The sequence below is a fragment of the Leptosomus discolor genome, chromosome 3, assembly GCF_034619465.1.
Source record: "Leptosomus discolor isolate bLepDis1 chromosome 3, bLepDis1.hap2, whole genome shotgun sequence".
NCBI classification, from domain to species: Eukaryota; Metazoa; Chordata; class Aves; order Leptosomiformes; family Leptosomidae; genus Leptosomus; species Leptosomus discolor.
Window position 1 is genome coordinate 18,448,035 of NC_141393.1, and position 19,862 is coordinate 18,467,896.

General features: G+C 50.0%; 1 protein-coding gene across 2 annotated transcripts; it reads right to left on the reverse strand.

Annotated features, from left to right (window-relative positions):
* Window positions 1-953: 953 nt before the first annotated feature.
* CHGA (chromogranin A) lies at window positions 954-15,093 on the reverse strand. Of its 2 annotated transcripts, XM_086463358.1 has the most exons (9): window positions 15,048-15,093; window positions 13,717-13,763; window positions 9,593-9,686; window positions 9,103-9,171; window positions 6,827-6,925; window positions 4,729-5,235; window positions 3,803-4,273; window positions 3,645-3,646; window positions 954-1,037 (listed from the first exon to the last, which is right to left on the reverse strand). In XM_086463358.1, exons 1-9 carry the CDS (start codon window positions 15,091-15,093, stop codon window positions 954-956), a joined length of 1,419 nt encoding a protein of 472 aa, XP_086319484.1. The 2 variants fall into 2 exon arrangements, with proteins under 2 accessions (XP_086319484.1, XP_086319485.1); XM_086463359.1 differs by lacking the exon at window positions 3,645-3,646 and having other exon boundaries at window positions 3,807-4,273.
* Window positions 15,094-19,862: the final 4,769 nt, after the last annotated feature.

The following is a 19,862-nucleotide window of genomic DNA, read 5'->3' on the forward strand; positions in this document are numbered from 1 at the left end:
TGCCCAGGACTGGCTTCACCTCTGTGGGACTGCAGGCCAGCGGGTTTTCTCATCACTAGCCTATTCTTACTACATGTTTTTTTTTAACCCACTCGTGTCTTGTCCAAATAGCTTGACTTGGTCAAGTATTGCCCCAGTGTTTAAACTTCTAAACTGTTTTCTCTCTGGTCAGCCCTGTGTTTGTCGATGACTACGGATGTGGCCCACGCCTCACCGAAGCACCCGGGATACCCAGTGCCAGGGCTGGGCCGTACGGCACCACTGGGCCCTGGGCCAACAGGGAGAGCCCCGCAGTGCTTGGGACCCCAGGGAGGTGTCCTCCGTGCTGGGCCTCAGCGGGCAGCAGCACCGGAGCCTGGGTAAGAGGGAAACGCCATCACGATCTGTCTGTGGTGAGGGGAGGCCTCTGTTCCCCTTCCTCTCTGCCAGGACTGTACAAGCCCTGCAGCATACTGACAACCAAGACTGAAGCTGCCAAAACAAAGGAAGGAACCCACTGCAGTTTTATTTTTCCTTAGATAAATTTTTTATATAGAATATATTACAGTCAGAGTTCTCAGCTTTTAATCAAAAGATAACAAGTTATTGCAGTTTTTTACCCAGTGAAACTACCGGTGGAAGGAGAACTTTCTAGAAAGCTGTCTTGTCTTTAAAAAAAAAGAGGGAAAAATCCCCCACCCAGACAGAAAATATGTGTAGGTTGCGCTTCGCACCCACCAGCGCCCGGCTGGGCGGGTGGGCATCCATGTAGACAGGGGAGCGTGAGGTGAAGAAGCAGTGATGGGCACAACACTATGGCGAGGGAGGCAGGCCTGGGCGCTAGCGAGGTCGGTTTCCTAGGCACGATGCTTCTGCTCCGGCTTAACTGCTTTTAAATCAGGAAATGAAAACGCGGTGGGGAGGGAGGAGGGCGGTGGCGGTGGCCTTCGCCTGCGCGGGGAGGGCTGGGGCCCTCAGCCTCGCCTCAGCTCGTGCAGCTTGTGGGCGACGCGCTCCAGCTCGGCCTCGATGGCAGCCAGGCTCTCCAGCTCCTGGTCCTGCAACGAAAGCCCAGAACATGTGTGAGCAGCTGCGGGTGGGCAGCCCTCGCCCCACAGAGCTGCGGAAAGCCTTTCCCAGGGCTAGCTGCCAGTGGTGGCACGAGCACAGCCATGTCTTGCCCCATCTCCTCGGCTCACTCCTGCATTCACCCCTCTGGACATTTGTCTGTGCACAGCACTGATTAGTCCTGTCCCAGTGTTAAATCACTGCAGCCGGTGATGGGGACAAGACATGGAGCCACCATCCTTCCCCAGCCCCACTGCCAGGCAGGGCAGCCCCGACGGGTGTCTCCCTCCAGACTGTGGGGCTGGAGGGAGATGGCTGCCGGGGATCCAGGGCCAGGGTGGGCGCTGCCAAACAGCACTGGGTGCCTGTGTCGAGGCAGTGGTGCCAAACTGGGATGGGCACAGGTGCCTGCCACCTGCATCAGGTGCAGCATATGCCCCGCTCATGGAGGGGACAGCTGTGTCCCCTCTCCCCACACTGCACTGGGTGTCTGCATGTACCTCCAGTCCCAGAAGAGGCTTTTCTGTTTAGGAAAATAGTGACTGAGGAAGCCACCAGTTTAAATGCTCAAGCTGCCCATTGCTGGTGGAACTTTCTATAGTGGCTCTTGTATATCTATGCTGTCACCTGAAGCTACTTTATTTAGCACAGGTACTCAAATTCATAACTGTATGGCTTTCCCTGAACTCCGGTCATACACAACTGGCCCTGTCTTGCTGTCAACGCAGTCCTGCCTGTCCCTCACAGCTGCAGTCACCTGGGGCTCGCTGCAGATCATGTGCCCTTCCAGGGCAGCAGCAGGCTCTGTGGAAGCAAACCTGGGGCTGCTGGTGCTAAAAGTGCCTTTTCCTGTTGGCAGAGCTGAGGTGATGGCCCCTTTTCTGTGCGGAGGGAGCAGAGCCTCATCACTGCCTGCAGCAGCCATCGAGTGTGGGCCAACACTGAGCCACCGGCCTGCACTGCATGTGGCTGGTGTGGAAAAAATAAAGTAAGTATGTGAAAATAAGTCAGTTTTCTCATCCCTGAGCTATTTTCCTGAGCACAGAAAAAGTCACCCTGCCCTTCTGCAGGGCCCTTGGCTCAGCCCCTGGGAAAGCTCCAGCTACAGCAGTGTGCCAGCAGCTCATGGTGCCTGACAGTGCCCAGGGGAGCCAGGCTGAGTCCAAGAGGCTGTTCCAGTGCATTTTGTTTGAAGCAGGTCAAGCAGCAGCCAGCTGAGGCTCGCCTTGCTGGAGGACAACTTTGGCTCCAACTGGTGCCCTCAGAAATTGGGAAAATAGTGCTGTGCTGAAATCCCTTGCAGCACCCAAAGAGAGAAGAGGTCAGACGCAAACCACTGCCTCATGCTGTGCCCATGTGCCCTGGCTCGTTCCTGCCCAGACTCACAGGCAGAGCCCCAGTGAGTGCAAGGGACAGCACTCTCAGCCCCTGGCTGTGCCCACACTAGCCTCACTGGCCAAGCCTTGCAGCCATGTGGCCTGAAAGTGAGGAGAGGGGACAGGATGGCAGCTGCTCTGGCAGAGCCAAAGCCTGTGCCTTCCCTTCCCTCATGGCCCAGTGCCTGCTCTGGCACCTCCTCGCTGACTCCCAGAGGCCCTGATGTAGTTTTAAAAAAAACCCCCACAAACCAGAAAGTCTTGTTGCGAGTGTAAACATAGCAGTTTTGCAGCCTCAGCAACCTCCTTCCCAGTCCCCATTCGGAGGCTGGGCCCACCACCTTGCAGACAAGGTGCACCCCAGAGCCACTGGCAGGGAAGGGTGGGGAGTAGCTTTCCCAGGGGTAGAGACCTGGGACATGAGCAGATGGTGGTGAGGAGGCAGATGGGGCAGGTGCCCACCTCCTTGGTGGACACCTGCTACATCCCTGCTTGGAGCGGAGATGTTTGGCTTTGCTTTGAACCAACAACTGGAGATGCCCTCTCAGCAGGGGCTGCTTGTGGGCAATCTTTGGGCAATGTTTTGGTGCATAACCAAGGCAAGAGGGTTGTTTTGGAGGCAAGAGAGCTGCAGCAAACTGGCATCACTGACCTGCTGCCCCAGGCTGTTCACAGGCACCGGATCATGGCTTGTCCCAGAGCAAACACCCAGAGAGCCCATGCCCAGCCCCCACTGTCCAGCTCCCTGCACTGTCCCAAAGAAATATCCATGCCTGGAGCTGGGCCACAGCACAAAGGCAAAACCATCACTTCTGGCTGCCAGGGAGGTGCTGAGCCACCACATAGCATCACGTGAGGTACCAGGGAAGGTCTCTGGCTTTGGAAGCCTGGCTCAGATGTATTCCCATATCTGTTGGCCATCTCCACTCCAACGTTCCAGCTCTCTCACCATGGCTGTGCCCCTGGTTTTCCTCTGTAGGAGGTCTGACACTACTCACTCTGTCCCTGAGCCAGGGAAAGCATTCCCTTTGACTTGGAGGGGCTTTGGGACACAAGACCCACCCCCAAGCTTCAGATATGGTCTGGTCACCATGTCTAGCACTAGCCAGAGCAAAAGTCCTGTTGCATTTTTAAGACTCTCTAGGGCAGGGCATGTTTTTGCACTAGTCACTACATACAGACAAAAAACCAAAGGCACAGCCAGGTGCAAATCTTAGTAACACCTAGGGCTGAATGACTGAAAGGCCACCAGCCATCTCCTTAATGTCACAGAGAACCAATGCTAGCTGTGTAACGCCAAGGTACAACCCACATCTCCAAGTATAGTTCAGATTCCCAAGTAATAACCCGGTGGGATTTATTCTTAAGCCTATATATACCAACCTCCGTTCTCCTGTTAGCGCTGCCTTCCTCATCCTTCTTTTCTTCGGGCATGGGAGCAAGAGGGAAACCTCCTTCACTGCTGTCCTCCTTTGAGTGATGCTTCCATGACCTTCTCACATCTTCCTCTGGACTACTGAAGTCATACTTGCGGGACCTAAATGCCATTTTCATGGACCTGTCTGGGTCTTCCCCACTATCATTTTCCTCCATGCGCTTCTTTGATGTCAGCTGCTTGGCCAGCTCATCCATTTTGTTCCACCTCTTGGATTCTTCCCACTCTCTGGAGGACTCCTCCTCCATCTCCTCACTTTTGGCATCCCTGGGCTGGAAGGTGTCCTCCTCCCGCTGCATCCCCTCATCCTCCAGGCGATGCCTTCCTCCTCTTAGTGCCCGGGGCTGCTCTTCCTCCTCCTCCTCCTCCTCCGAGCTCTGCCCATCTTTGCCAAATCCCAGAGCATCATCATTATCTGAAAGAGCATTAAACACAACAGTGAGCATAGGTGTTAACCTCGTTATGCTCCACCTGTGAACCGAGCCTTCAGGGGTGATGCAAGGAGGGTTTCCTGACTTAGGCCTATTTTCCCAGGATTCTGGAAATACCCACTGTCATGTCACCGTGCCAGTATCAGGGCTTGGAGGCAGCAGTCAAAAACCACATAGGAAGTTCAAGAAAAAGAAATTAGTTGTCCCTGACTACTATGAACATTGAGCATCAGGCAGCTGCCGGGTCTATGTTACCCGCTGTGCGTGGGCCCACATGGTTGAGTGCTTGCAGGGGTCTGGGTGACTGTCGGTGGGGGTGTTTCTGTAAACCCAGTAAGCACCTGCCAGAACTTTCAGGCTTTAAAGCCTCTTATCTGTCTGTCTCAGCGCTCTCAGCTCACCCCAGGTAGGTATCGGGGCACTCGTCTGGGATACGTACTGTCATCTCCCTGCATCTCCTCAGCCTCCTCGTCCTCCTCAGCTAAATCAAGTGACCTCTCTGCTTCAGTAGGGTCCTCCTCTGTGGCATCATCTCCTCCATCATCCTCCCGCTCCACGCGCTCCCCTGCCACCTCCTTGCTCTGCTCCTGGCCCTGCCTGGATGGCTGCTTTCCCTCATCCTCAAGCTCCAGGCTGTCCCTGGGGCCTCTGGCCTCCTCCTCTTCATCCTCTTGCTGCTGCTGTTCATCCTCACTGAAGTCCTTGCTGATGTGGTTGTCCAAAGCTTGTTCTCGCTGGACATCCCGTCTGTCCCCAATCTCATTGCTCTCCACTTCCTCCCGATCCTCCTTCTCTCCAGAGTCGGCATCCCGTGGCCTGGGCTCCCTCTCCTCCAGGCTGTTTTTTCCCTCCTCTCTTGAATCTTCATTTTGTTGGATTTTCTGTGCCACCAGCTCAGCCAGGGACCCTGTGGGCTGCTCCTCTTCATGGCGCTCCCCTGCCGCATCTGCAGAGGGAGGAGCAAGAAGCAACACCTCTCCTGAGAGCTCGTTTCACAACCAGCAAAGCCTGTGTGTTTCTCAGGGAGCTTCAGCCCCTCTCAGCAATCTGCTTAACCAGCCCATGGATCCTTTCACAAGTCACTTCAGCATATGCTTGCGTTCAAGCAAGCCAGTGAGCTCACTGGTGCCTGCTCTCCTGGAGAGACTTGCAAGGCTGAAGTTAAACATATGCTGAAGTGCTTTGCTGCAGCATGGTCCTCATCACCATCTCTTGAGACGCCAGCTACAAATTTGCCCCGCATGAAACTAGATCGCACGCAAAATGAAATTATTTAGGCGTGTAATATGGCACTTGCACAGCTCTCCCTGCACTGAGTGCTGCACTAACATCACATCCTTACACCAGGCTGAAGAGGCAGCCAGAGTTGTTTGTGGGCAAGCCGGAGGAGGGGGGAAGCTCTGCTTCTGCAAAGCAGCTACTCAGCAGGAGCTTAATGTGGCCTGGGTATTTGCTCTTGCTCATATCAGAAACTGGCCTCTTTTAACATAATTAGACATAGAAATCACTTTGCAAAACAAAAGATAGGGGAATAAAGAGCAGTGGGAAAAACCAGATGGGTATGGAAAGGCAAGCATGGTCCCAAGCAGGGCTGAGGATTGTGCTGGGGTGAGGGGAAGCAGAAAGCCAGTCATACAGGACTGGTGACCACCGGTGACACTGCACTGGGGTCACCAGTCTGCCTGGGGGCCTGCACAGCCCAACGTGCCATGCTTTCTCCTTGTGTAGTCTCCACACTGCTGGAGCAAAACGGGGATCCAGTGCACCCATCCTCTCTGTTGGTGTTTGGCCGTGCTGGCTGCAACAGCAGCCCTCGGAGGTATCACTCCTCGTTGCTTTGGGCAGCTTTGGGCCGATGTCATAGCATCACTGTGCTGCTGTGGCTCAGTCACATACCCCAGAGCCCACTCAAGACCCCCTGCAGGGGTGCTGCTGCTTACCCCACATTGGCATGGTCTCTTCCTGACGAGGAAGAGGGAGGGGGCTGAACGCTCCTTTCCGCTACACTGCTTGTCTCTAGCAAGGCCATAAAAACGTAGTGACAAGGGGAAATCCCTGCTGAACGTGGTCTTTCCAAGATGCAGGTGTTTTGTGTGGGTGTGCATGCTGTGTGTATCCCAAGTTCAATTTTCCCTCCAGAGACCCATGACCTCATGTCTTGGATGCCTGGAAACAAGGGTGGCAGGAGCAGACCCAGCTCACTCTTGCCCATGACACTGAGTCTTTCAGTACAGGATTTCCCTGTCTGTGGCTCATTTTAAGCATTAGGAGTAAGTGACAGTGTTGGCAGCAGGGTGGAAAAGATCAGTATCAGTTTGATAACTTGACCATCACTAGCTACAATAGCTCAGAAATTCCATGTTGTTTAAGCTGGTAAATAAGAACAAAGCAAACACTGGATTGCTTGTGTATGTCAGCAGCAGCATCAAAGAAGATGCCTAAATGAGAAACAGATGGACATATCAAGGCTGTTAGAAAGAACATCCTTGTTTACAGCCTGACCTGGATTTCCTGGGTGGGGGGAGGCTGACACTGACCTCTCTGCTTGTTCTTGTTGTTCTGACTTTCAAGGACTTCGGAAAGTTCATCTTCGAAGCCACTATTTTTCTTCTGCTGCTGAGTTCTCTCATTGGCACCTGCATAAAGTAACAAAATGTAGGACAAGGCAACAGCCCCTCCTGTGTTTCAGAAAGTAGAGGTAGGAAAGTAGTTTTGTGCCCTTTATAATTACATGTTTATTTTCTACGATGGACAAATCTGCCAAAGGGGAGCTGTGAGGAGTGAGACTGGAGGATACACGAATGAACTACAGAACAAAGCCACCATCAGAAACATCATCTGCAGGAAAGAAAAAGGTCTCTAAACAAACAGAGAAGAGGGGTTGCTAGGAAAACTAATATTGATGGAAAGCTAGGGAATAAGAGATGCTGAACTGCAACACACTGAGGCAAACAACAAAAGAGTTAAGCATTGGAGTATTGAAGGATAAAAATTGCCTCCTGACAGATGTTGCCCACATACCTCTGTTGGCATGAGCCCCTGTGCCTTCCAGCCTGATTCTGGGGGCCCATGTCCCCAGGGTGCTGGGGAAAAGAAGCAGCATTCATTCCTGCTCCACTCTGGGGATAGTCCGGGGCTCCAAGGCCCCATACCTTAGCCTCTGGGATTATGGAGCCAGCTTGACAAAAGCAGCTCCCTGCAGAAAGGTGTCTGAAGGCAGCATGAGCTGAAGGTCAGCGCTCAGTGGCCCCGGCAACCAGCACTCCCCAGGAAGCCCCATCCCAAAGAGATCTGCAAGCCAAGCAAGCCCTGTCTAACCCAGCTCACGCCCTGCTTCTACACCAAAATGCAAAGGCAAGAGCCAACACTGCCAGCCCAGTCCTCTCTAGCCCTATACTGGGCAAAGCTGGATGGTGCTGGCTCTCCAGCCTGAGCAGGACCAGCTGCAGCCAGCATAGAAGAGACCAAGATAAACACCTTTGCTTTTCCCTTGGGTTACACAACTCTCCCACCCCCAGTCACTGTGATCTGTAGATTAGAGCTCGTGTTACCCCAGGACAAAATGGTGTGAGGAGCTCAAGCCAAGGAAAGAGTGGAGCAAGTTGCATCTCTGTGAAACAAGTCCCTTCACGTGGACTCCTCCTGTGTGCTCTATGGCACAGCCTGTCTGATAGCTGAGCACTCCTCCTCACGACAATGGTGTGCTGGGCAGCTGTGTCCCAGCACATTGAAGACGCCCAGGTTTCTTTCTTCTGTTCCTTTCTTATGGATCATCAGAGCATCAGAGCTAGTCTGAGGTCACTGTCCAACTGGCCCCTCCACCAGTGGCTTTTGGGTACTGACCCAACTATGGACTTGGAAGCTGCTTGAGGCTCTCTCCCACTCTTGACTTTCTGACTTTTTCCTCTCCCTTGTCGCTGTTGCCTCTGTGGCTTCCCTGCTCTGAAAGCAATCTGGTGGCACTGTCTTCCAGCCATCCCTGGCAGCCATACCACACAGGAGCAGGGCACAGGGACGCCCTGGCGAGGGAAGCCTGCCAGCTGGGTTACCCTGGGGAGAAGGAGCATGGAAGCCCAGAGGCTACTCTCCCTGCAGCATGGGGAGAGCCCTGCTGCAGCCTGAGTCGGACCACCCAGGCAGAGGGACCTGCACTGGCTTTGAAATAACCTTGTCTGGGACCTGCCGGGGACCTTGGCACCTGAGAAAAGCCCTTTTTCCCCTTGCACATCCCTTTGCACATCTCTGTGCTGCTGCTGCTCCCTCATTGACCCATAGTGAGCAGCCTGTGCCTCTGCAAACCAAAGAAACTTGCATTCAAGCTAAGGAAACCAACAGAAAAATTCCCAATATCTCAAGGACATTTTCATTTCAGTCTTTTAGGTGCAAGTCCCACTCGATGCTCAGTGACGCTTCCCTTCTGCCACACCTAGCTTCAGTGCTGGACTCCAGTTGCACAAACAGTGAACGTTTTTCTTGCCTTTCATTCTAGTTTGGGAGCTGATGGTTATTTTCTGACTTAAATCACAGTATTTCCTCTTAGGGTTCTCCCACCCCAGAACGTTTATACTCTGCATCACCACCAAGTTACACTGACAGTCATTTAAACCATCAGATGCATACTGGAGTTGTTATAATCAAAATTCCTGCCCCTACTCACCCAGTCTCTACTGTAAGTCCAGGAACTATATTTCTTAAGGCACATTTATATGATGTCAAATTAACATAAAATACAAAAAAACCCAAACAACAAAACTGTGCAAGGGGCTACAACAGATGAAACCCCTCTTCCCAAATAACTATAGTGACACTGTACCTTGAGCAGCAATTTCCTGAAGTTCCTTCAATAAATTTTGGTGGCGAAGGATAGAAATGATACGTTCATCTGCAATAGGGGAAACTTGGTACAGAAGATGACCAGAGACAAGTTCCCCCCCCCACCCAGGAAATGAAAAAGAACCCCAAATGCCACCTCCCTCCTTGTTTACTCTTTTTCTCCCTTGGCCTGATTTGCTGCCACATCTTTTAACTGTGTGATTAAAATGACAGGAAGGTCCCATGAAAACCAGGCAGCTTCATGTCAGCCAGCACTCCTCTGGCCATGGTGCCAGCATGATGCACGGCCTGGGCTGAGCAGCGGCTCCCTCCCTGCTTCTGGGGCCTGGTGCAGCCCAGGGGGTGAAAGTGAGCAAGATGAGTGTGTCAGGGACCCCTTGTCAGGTGCTAGAGCATGTGTCAGGGCAGGACTAGCCCCTGCTTGCCAGATCTGCTCTTGCTGATACCCGGCATTAGATCTGAGCCTGTACCTCCTCTGAGTGTTTCTAGGCATTCCTCGCTGATCGGCAGGGGATTTGGCTTTGATAAAGTGTCAGAGATGACCTCTACAATGCACTTCATCACCTAGAAAAAGACAAAAATACAAATTAAACCACTGCGGTTTTCTCCCCCCCCCCCTTTTTTTTTTTTCCCCAAAGTCTATTTGTTACAAAGGCTAAAATACAGCAGATGATGGCACAGATCTTTTTTTTCTGATTGAGCCAGAACTGAATGTTCGGTTGCTGTTTTACCTAATGCAGGAACAGAAGGTACCTTCTGAAACTGAGAAGTGAGCAAATGACACACGGCAATGGAAGGAGCTTCTTCAACATGTCATGCACTTCAGCTAAGGATCTCACGACTCTACCCCATCCTAGAGGCTGGGCGCATCAGGAGATTAAAGGGGATCTGGATATATACATAGAAAGCTCAAAATCATCCTCTTTTAAGTCAATATATCTCAGCCTGAATCTCATAAAAGGATACAGAGCGAGGTTGGAGAGGGCAACAAGTGGTCATAGATCTTCAATAGGAGACCTTGAAATCTTGCAAGCTGTTCAATCCCTGAGAAGGGCACCATAGTTAGACTGCAGCCAGGCATGGAGGGTGAGGTGAGGCCAATTGTACTTTCAAACACAGGTGAGAAATACTGCTCTCAAGCCCTAAGGAAGGACAGGACACTCTGGAGAAGTGTTTGACCTTGTGCTTGAATGTTCAAGTCATCTATTATAGACTGGAAGAGCTGTACACGGAGGTAGTCATCTGAAAGGAAGGAAGTTCCCACACTTTCCTTGGAAGCATTTGGAACTCTCTGAGGCAGCTTCCCAGAAAAGGATGAACTATGGGCCTGCCTTTCCAGCAGCCCTTTTCTTTGGTGTAAAATGAGAACCATTATTTATCTAGTTTGCCACCTGCACTGAGATTGCAGGCCTAGCTCTTCACCCATACAACTGCAGCACCACTGATCCCACAGGGATCACCCAGTGCTGTATGTGTGGTAGGAGAATGAAAGCCACAGGCGCAAAGGCAAGGTGGCACCTCTGGCGGGGCAGAAGGCATGCTCGCCACACCGAGACACACCACCAGGAGCCCTGCTGTGTGGTCATGGTAGACCAAATTGGTCACACAGGAAGGAAAGCAGCAATCACTACAGCCTGGTGCTGGTTAGTAGTGCAGGAATCAGGCTACTTAGTTCAAAAGGATGATTGTTTATAAGCAGCCTAGAAAGTATGCAGGGCTCACAAGTGCCTGTGGAAAAAGAGAGGCTAAATTAAAAAAAAAAAATACAAGTAAGCCTTGGGGCAAAAAATTCACTCATTGAACCTCTTTCTCCTGATGATTTCTGCAGGCAGCCCACAGAGCCCTGACTTCCCTCACAAGGTGCCATTCTCAGGAGAGCAGAGTACTGCGGCTGCAGTAGAAATTAAACACAAGTCAGCAATTCCCAGTCATCTACACTGTTGCTCATTCAAGCAATCGGGTATACTCATTGACCAGCTAGGATGGGCAAATTTTCGCTCTGTGTAAGGAGAGAATTCTGCTTTTGCAGGTCACAGACACAAAATACTGAACTCCTATAACTACTTACACAGTTTGAGGGGATTGCCTGCTGGATTAAAAATGTTACAGGAAAGATCTAACAAAAAGAAAGCAGGGAAATTTCCCTGGTGTTGTTCTCCTATACCACAAGCAATCCATTAATATTGATTTTAGGAGACTTCGAGTTGCTTCGCTCTACCATTAACTAGAACAAACACCAGATTCTGATAATTCCCTCATTTCCCAACTTCTGGAGCCACTTATTGCAGTGGTATTCAATGCAACTTCAGAAGTAAGGACTTTCTCAGCAGGAGAAATAAGAATCTGGCCCAATGGAATACTCTATACAAGCTTTTTGAAGACTTCGAAGCTGATTTAAAGTCTTTGTCTGAACACAAAGAAACACATCAGTCACCACAGAAATACGGCCAACTCTGTGGAGGGACTTTGTTACATAATGAAATGAAGAGCGCAGTCATTCCACCACACTCTCCTTGACTTTTTGTAAGAGCAAGTCTTGCAGAATGAGGCTTCACAAGGTCATGAAATAACAGCCTGCATCAGGAAATGGTGGAGAGCCTTTCCAAATAAATGCAATTAATCCAGTGCAGAAACTCAGACTGGAATTTTGCCATAGCTATCCTCTAACTGTGAGCATGTAACTAGATCCTTAAGAGCTGCTCATGCTGTCCCCACACAGAAATCTCCAAAGAATCATGTCCTTACAAGGACAGAATTCACCATGTTTGAGCTTGGCGGTGCTCAGGCCCTTCTGAAATGTATGGTTGTAACTAGGAAAGAGTGTCCTTCAAGCACAAGAGTGGGTGAACACCAGAGGTATTGTAAATGTTTTGGTCATGTTCAGCTCCCCATGGAAAGCCCTTGGTTTTAGAAAGCCTGGAAAGCTACCCAGGAAATGCCCGCAAGTGCCAGCTACCCATTACACAGCCCTGAGCCACTCACCAATGCTGATGTCATGGAGCATGGTGTGTAGGAAAAGCTCCGGTGCTCGCTGCTGTACCCCCGCCCTGATCTGTCCTGTGAGACCAGGGCTTCCTCAGCTGAAATCTTATCTCAGAGGATGGCAAAGGCAGAAAATCCCTAATGGCTCCTTCCAGTTGCAGCAAATTCAAAAGGAAGGTGTGGTCTGGTTTTGCCCTCAGCTAGAGCCTGTGTCAGTGTAGTACCCAGAGAGGGGGCAGGCTTGGGAGAAAATCCTTCCTTGGTGGAAGCATTTCCATGGAGTGGCTCTAGATTCCACAGCAGTGCCATGTTTTACACATAGAACGGATTGGGTAAGAGATCTCATAGGAAAACTGTGGAATTAATGGATTGTCCACCAGATGCCTAATAAGCATCCTACTCTGGCATGGACAGTTGAAGGGGCAAGTACTTTCCCCGAGTCCCCTTTCTCAGCAGCACACAGCCTGAAGCAGGCACCCAGTGGCTCACAGCTCATGGCTCAGCCCCAGCCAGGGCTAAGCAGGCTAAAAGTCTTAACAAAGCAACAGCTCTCCAGGCCCAGGCACATCTGACAGGAGATGGGGAGGCTTTTCTCATGGCACTTGCCCTGTAGATAATGAGCAGAGACACTGTACAATGGAGCCTGTGGCTGAGAATGACGTGACTGTGCCCTCCCCTACTGCTGCCTGGGGAAAAACATTATGTGGCTAGAAGATTTCAGGAAACAAAGTGGTTCAAGAAGGAGGGGGAAAAGGGCTGGAGTCTCCTTTCTGGACAGGAATTTCTGTAGAAGTCTTAATTTGGGCAGCTAAGAGATCAGCTCATCTGAAAGACTATGAGTATTATAATATCAGGAAGGCTGTGTGTGTGGGTGTCAGTCACAAATCAACGCAGACAAGTACACCTATCCAAACATTTAGGTGGCAAAAGCCCATTGGGAGTGCACAAGTTTGCAAAGTGCAGCTATGGATGTCAGAGACGTATGACACAGACGTATGCATGGAAGCCTATAAAAGAAGGCTGGAGAGGTCAGCCAAGTCCTGCACTGCTCATAGCCATCCAGACAGGCTGAGCAGTAGCTGACAACGGATTAACAATCTGAAAGCACCCAGTTGCCTATTTTTCAGGAACATGCATGTTTAAGTAACCCACCACACACATACAAACACAGATGTATACACCCCCCACCCCCCCCCCCCACCCCCCCCCCCCCCCCCAACCACACAGTTCCAGCAATGCCCGTTCCTGAATCATATCTCCCCCACCCTCCCCTGAGTCACCTCCTGTTGGGAGCCTTGAAAAGCTGAAAGTAGGAGGACTAGGGAGGGTTAGAGCCAACCTCTATCCACAGCCTCACCGTTCTCTAGGCAAGATTGTTTTATCCCTCTGGTACATCCTGAGAGACTTCCCTCCTGCCCAGGTGCCCAGAAGTGGAGGCACAAAGGGTAAATCCTGGTAGGGGATGGATCCTGCTCTAGGGATCTCATGAAAATCCCTGGCACTTCCTATAGGGTATTTCAGCAGAAGCAGACAAAAACCAACCAACTATGTGGAAGTTAAACATCACATCCTTCATCTTCACTCGCCCCTTCCACTACAGGACGGTCCTTACCTTAGTGTCGCCTTTATTCATATCATTTGTCACAGGAAGGGAGATGGCTGTAAGGGGAGGGGAGGGGAAAAAAAGAGATCTTGTTATTCACTTCCTCTGGGAGACAAGCAGAGAAATCCTATCCTGCTACAAATGGGAGTGTAGAAGAGGGCATCTCACTCTCATAGAAGTGGTCCTTGGGTGCAGCAGCTGGATGTGATCGTTGTGCCCCCCTCAGTCTTCCCTGGGGAGAGGGAAGGGAAGGGAAGGGAAGGGAAGGGAAGGGAAGGGAAGGGAAGGGAAGGGAAGGGAAGGGAAGGGAAGGGAAGGGAAGGGAAGGGAAGGGAAGGGAAGGGAAGGGAAGGGAAGGGAAGGGAAGGGAAGGGAAGGGAAGGGAAGGGAAGGGAAGGGAAGGGAAGGGAAGGGAAGGGAAGGGAAGGGAAGGGAAGGGAAGGGAAGGGAAGGGAAGGGAAGGGAAGGGAAGGGAAGGGAAGGGAAGGGAAGGGAAGGGAAGGGAAGGGAAGGGAAGGGAAGGGAAGGGAAGGGAAGGGAAGGGAAGGGAAGGGAAGGGAAGGGAAGGGAAGGGAAGGGAAGGGAAGGGAAGGGAAGGGAAGGGAAGGGAAGGGAAGGGAAGGGAAGGGAAGGGAAGGGAAGGGAAGGGAAGGGAAGGGAAGGGAAGGGAAGGGAAGGGAAGGGAAGGGAAGGGAAGGGAAGGGAAGGGAAGGGAAGGGAAGGGAAGGGAAGGGAAGGGAAGGGAAGGGAAGGGAAGGGAAGGGAAGGGAAGGGAAGGGAAGGGAAGGGAAGGGAAGGGAAGGGAAGGGAAGGGAAGGGAAGGGAAGGGAAGGGAAGGGAAGGGAAGGGAAGGGAAGGGAAGGGAAGGGAAGGGAAGGGAAGGGAAGGGAAGGGAAGGGAAGGGAAGGGAAGGGAAGGGAAGGGAAGGGAAGGGAAGGGAAGGGAAGGGAAGGGAAGGGAAGGGAAGGGAAGGGAAGGGAAGGGAAGGGAAGGGAAGGGAAGGGAAGGGAAGGGAAGGGAAGGGAAGGGAAGGGAAGGGAAGGGAAGGGAAGGGAAGGGAAGGGAAGGGAAGGGAAGGGAAGGGAAGGGAAGGGAAGGGAAGGGAAGGGAAGGGAAGGGAAGGGAAGGGAAGGGAAAAGTCCCCAGGCTGGCAGTGCCCGGTTGCCCGGGCGGCGGGGCAGGCCGGGCCCGGCGCGGCCCTCGGGCAGTGACCTTGCGGCGGCCGCTGTCCGCGGTGCTGAAGGGCCGGGGCGGCCGCGGCGGCGGGCGGGGGGCAGCGCCGTCCGCCGCGGCGGGCGCCGGGCGCGGGGGGACATGGACCCCAGCCCAGACCCACTTACCCGGCACGGCCAGGAGCAGGACGGCGAGCAGCTCCGGGCGACTCATGGTGCTGGCGGGGTGGAGGGAGGGAGAAAGGGGCAGAGGACGAGTCTGTCCGTGGCGTGAGGGCTCCAGGCGAGGCGCCGGGGGAAGACCAGCACCGTGCGTGTCTACGCCAGTGCCCTGGCTGAAGATCCCAGACGGGGCACTGCAGCAACCGGCTCATTTATATATCTCAACCCCTCGGAAATGGCGTCAGGAGGAAGCCACCTCCTCCTCTCCCCCCGTCTCCTCGCACACAGCCTTCCCATCAGCCTCCACCACTCGCCGGGTGCTGGAGGAGTGGCCACACGCCAGGATCCCCCGACACCCCAGGCTGCCCGGGCAAAGGGTTCCAGCAGCAAGATGTCAGGCTCCAGTTGCTCCGTCTCGCACTCAGCAAGGGCAGGAAGGTTGTGAGTTGTGTTTCCAGGATAGCACTTTTCCAGCTCCTCACCCAACACTGGCCATCTACAAGCGTCTTTGCATATGTGCCCTCTCTGTACGTACCAGTAGTCAATAGTGACAGTCACCTCGTGTATCGCAGACAGCACAGCCACCTGTAAATAGGTTTGCCCTCTAGGGGTGCCCTTGGTCTTTCACTGGCCACAGAAGTTTAGAACAGACGTTGAAGTTTTTAGATGCCTGTTAAACGCCTCCACAGAGGACAGGAGTGCCTGTAAGACTGGTCAAGAGCCAGAGAACTGGTCACCAGGAAACGGGTTTGCCAATGGAGATGGTAAGTCCCAGCTATTTTATGAAAGATTTTTAAGTAGTAGGATATCATTTGGTGTAAACAGCAAAGGCTGGTGGGTCTGTGGGTCGGCTATTGTGACTCTGCAAGCAAATGCTAATAGATTGTGATCCTCTGTTCCGTTCTTCATAACACCCTATAACTTCATAACACCCTCTGCCCTCACTGCTAAGCACTCCAAAGTTGAAGTGACCAAGGTTGCCTGACTACTAGTTTCCATTGACAAGGGAAAGAGAGGAACTAACAAATTGTACCATTGCCTTAGTCACAAGCATTTCCATGGTTTTGAAAAAATGGATGTCTATTGTTTGGATGGAGAGTCTGTCAGGTCAGCCAGCTGCAAGCTCTTTTGAAAGTGACTCCAATGCTTCTTCAGGACAATGCTTCTTTAGGAATAGCATGTCTTCTACTCCATGCTATCCCTCAAGCAATTTCAGAGGTCACAAAGGTCAGGGACTTATACTAGAAAACCAATTCAGAAAAATGCACTATCCTTCTTCCCCACCCTGCCTTACTCTGCTCACTGGGGAGTCCTGCACCCAAGGAGCTAGAGAGAACATATTTGTTCTAAGATGGCAAGAACTTTTCTGTGAGACCAGGGAGTACAGACTGCACAATAGGTTTCCACCTTCTCTTTCCATATGCACATGGAAATGTGCTCCCAAATGTACTTCCAAATGTCCTCTAATATCTGTCTGATTTAAATGCATGCTTCAAAAGACACATTCGGATTGTAAAAGCCCACTTGTACAAAATGAAAGCTCCCTTTGTCTGTTGCATTTTCTATTTAATAGCACAGAAAAGCTGGAAATAAATTGATCCTCTGAACAGTGCTTTGTGGATGGCATTGATTGATGGTTAAATGTTTATAAGACCACAAAATGAACACCCATAACAGTTCTTGTTGCATGGGGAACCTGCATCTTCCAGGAACAGTAGATATGCTTTCTTTTTGGTTGTTGGGCTGGGGTGGTTTTGTGTGTGTACTGTTAAATTATTTATTGGGTGAGGAGGGTAAGGGGTCATATACAATGGCCTTTTACTCCTTCAGGATATATCAGGGCATTTTAGTCTTTGAGTCTGAAATACTAAACATTATTAAGCTTGTTAATTCCTATGTATTCCTAAGAGAGAAACAGATTGATCTGCTTATCAGACTATGTTTGCCTAGTCAATATTTACTTATCCTTACATATAACTGCTGATCTTATTAGGGAAATAAATTATCTCAGTTTCTTAGATGAAACCCTTTTCTTCACTGGGGCTTTTTTTTTTTTTTTTTGAGAAGTGTTACAATATATGTAGTGCTGATGACTATATTTTTTTTTCTCTCTTTCTCAAGTTGTGGTCTTGCATCCATTGAGTTCATTGCAAAGGAGAAACTAAACGTTTTCCAGGTATGGCATGCATTCTCCCACTGTAGTAGCATATAATGGATGATGAATTTTTCTATTTCTTGCCCCAGGAAAATGGATATGAAACTGTTAATCCAGCAATCAGCACTTCTGCTATTGGATTTTGTCTCATTAGGCACAGCTATATTAGGAACTGTCAAAGTAAAGCATGTCAGGGAAAGATTTATGTCAAAAAGCAAAAGTGATCAAATAAAAAAGTGGAAGGTACTCTGCTGCTCAGAGAAAGGCAATGCCAGAAGCAGACTTCAAGGGAAGAGCAGGTTTGTGAGTCTCTGAAGTAGTTTGTGTTTTAGTATATGGAGAGCAGGAGTAGATCTTTAGCGGGCGGCAAAGTGATGAAAATGGACATTTCTGACCTGTTCTAGTCATATAAAAAAGCCATTTATGCCTGTAGAGAGCAATTCCATTTTTCCTTATAGCTGCCCTGTTTCTAGTGCATGCAGTGTGGTGAGAATGTGGAGAGCCATATAGCATTACCTGCCTGTGGTCACTAACATAACATGTGCAGATGGACAAAGAGATGAGTTACTGTGATGGGAAAAGGATATTTGGCTTCCTAGCCTGAAAAGTGTTTTGAGAAGATGGCAATGGCTGGCTGGCTGGAAGCGGACAACCAGCACTGCAGCATTACCCATGCTCTGAGGTGACCAAACGAAACAACCAGCCTGAAAGCCATATTGATAGATGAATATCTTCCTGTGCATAAGGTCATTTGCTCCAGAAATCATCCAGCTTAAGTACAAGGCTCAATCAACACATAAGAGTCATTTTTTTATTTTTTTAATTTCAGAATTCAGGAAACAAAACCAAAGGATCTGGTGTATGGGTCTGAGCTACTTTGAGAGCTTTGTTCTCTGATTTCTTGGCTGAAACCGGGATAAGAATTCACCCCTCTCCTGTGCTTGGAAACACTGACACTGCATTTCAGACTGCTGTGATTTTGCAGATCTGGGAACTGAGGTATAGAAAGCAGAAAAGTGTCATTTTCATGAAGATACAAAAAGGCTTGACGCCAAGGCACAGCACATCACCCACACCCTAACCAAAAAGACCACTAACCAAAAATAGTCAACAGTTACCTTCTTGCATAAGAAATAAATTTATAACTATTTGACTGAAAAACCTGAATGTAAGCTCACTGCCAAATTAGTAGCAAAGTGTATTAAAACCCCCACATCACACCTTTTCTTCTTTCCCACATGTTAGTCAATCACGCTCGCCTCTCAGTTCCCTCGTACAAGCCTTGCTTGTCTGCCTGTAAATAGAAATGAGCTTCAAAGCTCAGATTGCTGTTGTGAATATCCATCTATGCTGTTAAAAGGCAGTCCTCTCTTCTTTTTCAGGTCAGAGGCAAAATGATGTTGACTCGCTTTGATTTTCTTAGTCTAGACTCTGCTTGCACCAACCTGAAATGAATTGATTTTCCTGTTCAAAGGTTTACTTACACCCCATACAAAAGCCCAATATTGTGCCCAATCCTGACAGTAGCTACTGCTCTGCCTATCCGCTTGCATCCTTGCTTGGCATGCATAGCTCTTACTGGGGCAGATGGAGTATGTTCTCTAGTGGGAGAAGAGACTTCTCTGTAGCGATCACAGAATACCATCTGGGCACCCTTACAAATAGCTTGGATCTCAATATAGATTTTCTAAACTTTATTCAAACCCCGATCTGGAAAATGTCATAACCCTCCAATGCCTTGATCAATTTACCTAGCACTTACAGAAAACCCTCGCTAATTCCTGTGAGTCCCACTGAACTCATAAGAAAAGATGTGGAGATGGAGGTTCCCCCAGACAGAGTGATCTCAAACAGCCTCCTCAGGAAATTACTGATTTTTCCCATGGCTATGGTTTTATTTGACTTGTGACAGCAAAGTCTGTGTCATGCTAATGTAGGTATTCAGTAAGACAAAATAATTATCTAAGTTCTAGAATGGTCTAAAACAAGTTCATGGGAACATCATAAATATTGTTTACTTACTTCCAAAGTTAGAGACAGATAGTCCTATTCACTGCTCTGCAGGCACTGACAGGGTTCATGAGAATTAAGAAAAAAAATAATTACAAGAATGACTCAGGTCATTGGTCCAACACTCCTCTTTTGGGGGTCCGTAAGCTCGCCAGACTACATCCACTCTGCCAGCTAGTACATGGACCCTCAGTCGGTATCAGTGTCATCCCAAAATCTGTACATTAAATGACTGCGTGGTACATTTTGTAGAGATGAATCTTATTCCTCATCTTCTGCCTTTAAACACCTGTTCCTTCATGCCTGAAGTGTCTCAAGCTGTCCATCCACTCCTGGCCAGTTGCTCAGTGAACACCAAGTGAAGCACAAGGGTACGTGGGTCTCCTGGAATGCCCATATGGCCAGAGTTCATATACTGATCAAATGCTGTGAGCGTGGTAGGGGTCTTTTTTTTGAGATGTAAGTTAGATGCACTTGTGCTACCTTTCCCAGTTCATGGAGATCAAGTAACAAAAACCCTAATTAAAAAACAATTACAATTAAAAGGACATTTTTTTCTAATGGCAGGATTTAGGATCATAAAACACGTAAGCACCTTCTATTCTAGATGCTTTCTTTGATCTTCTTGGCTCACATTGGAAATAATGTTCTTGAAA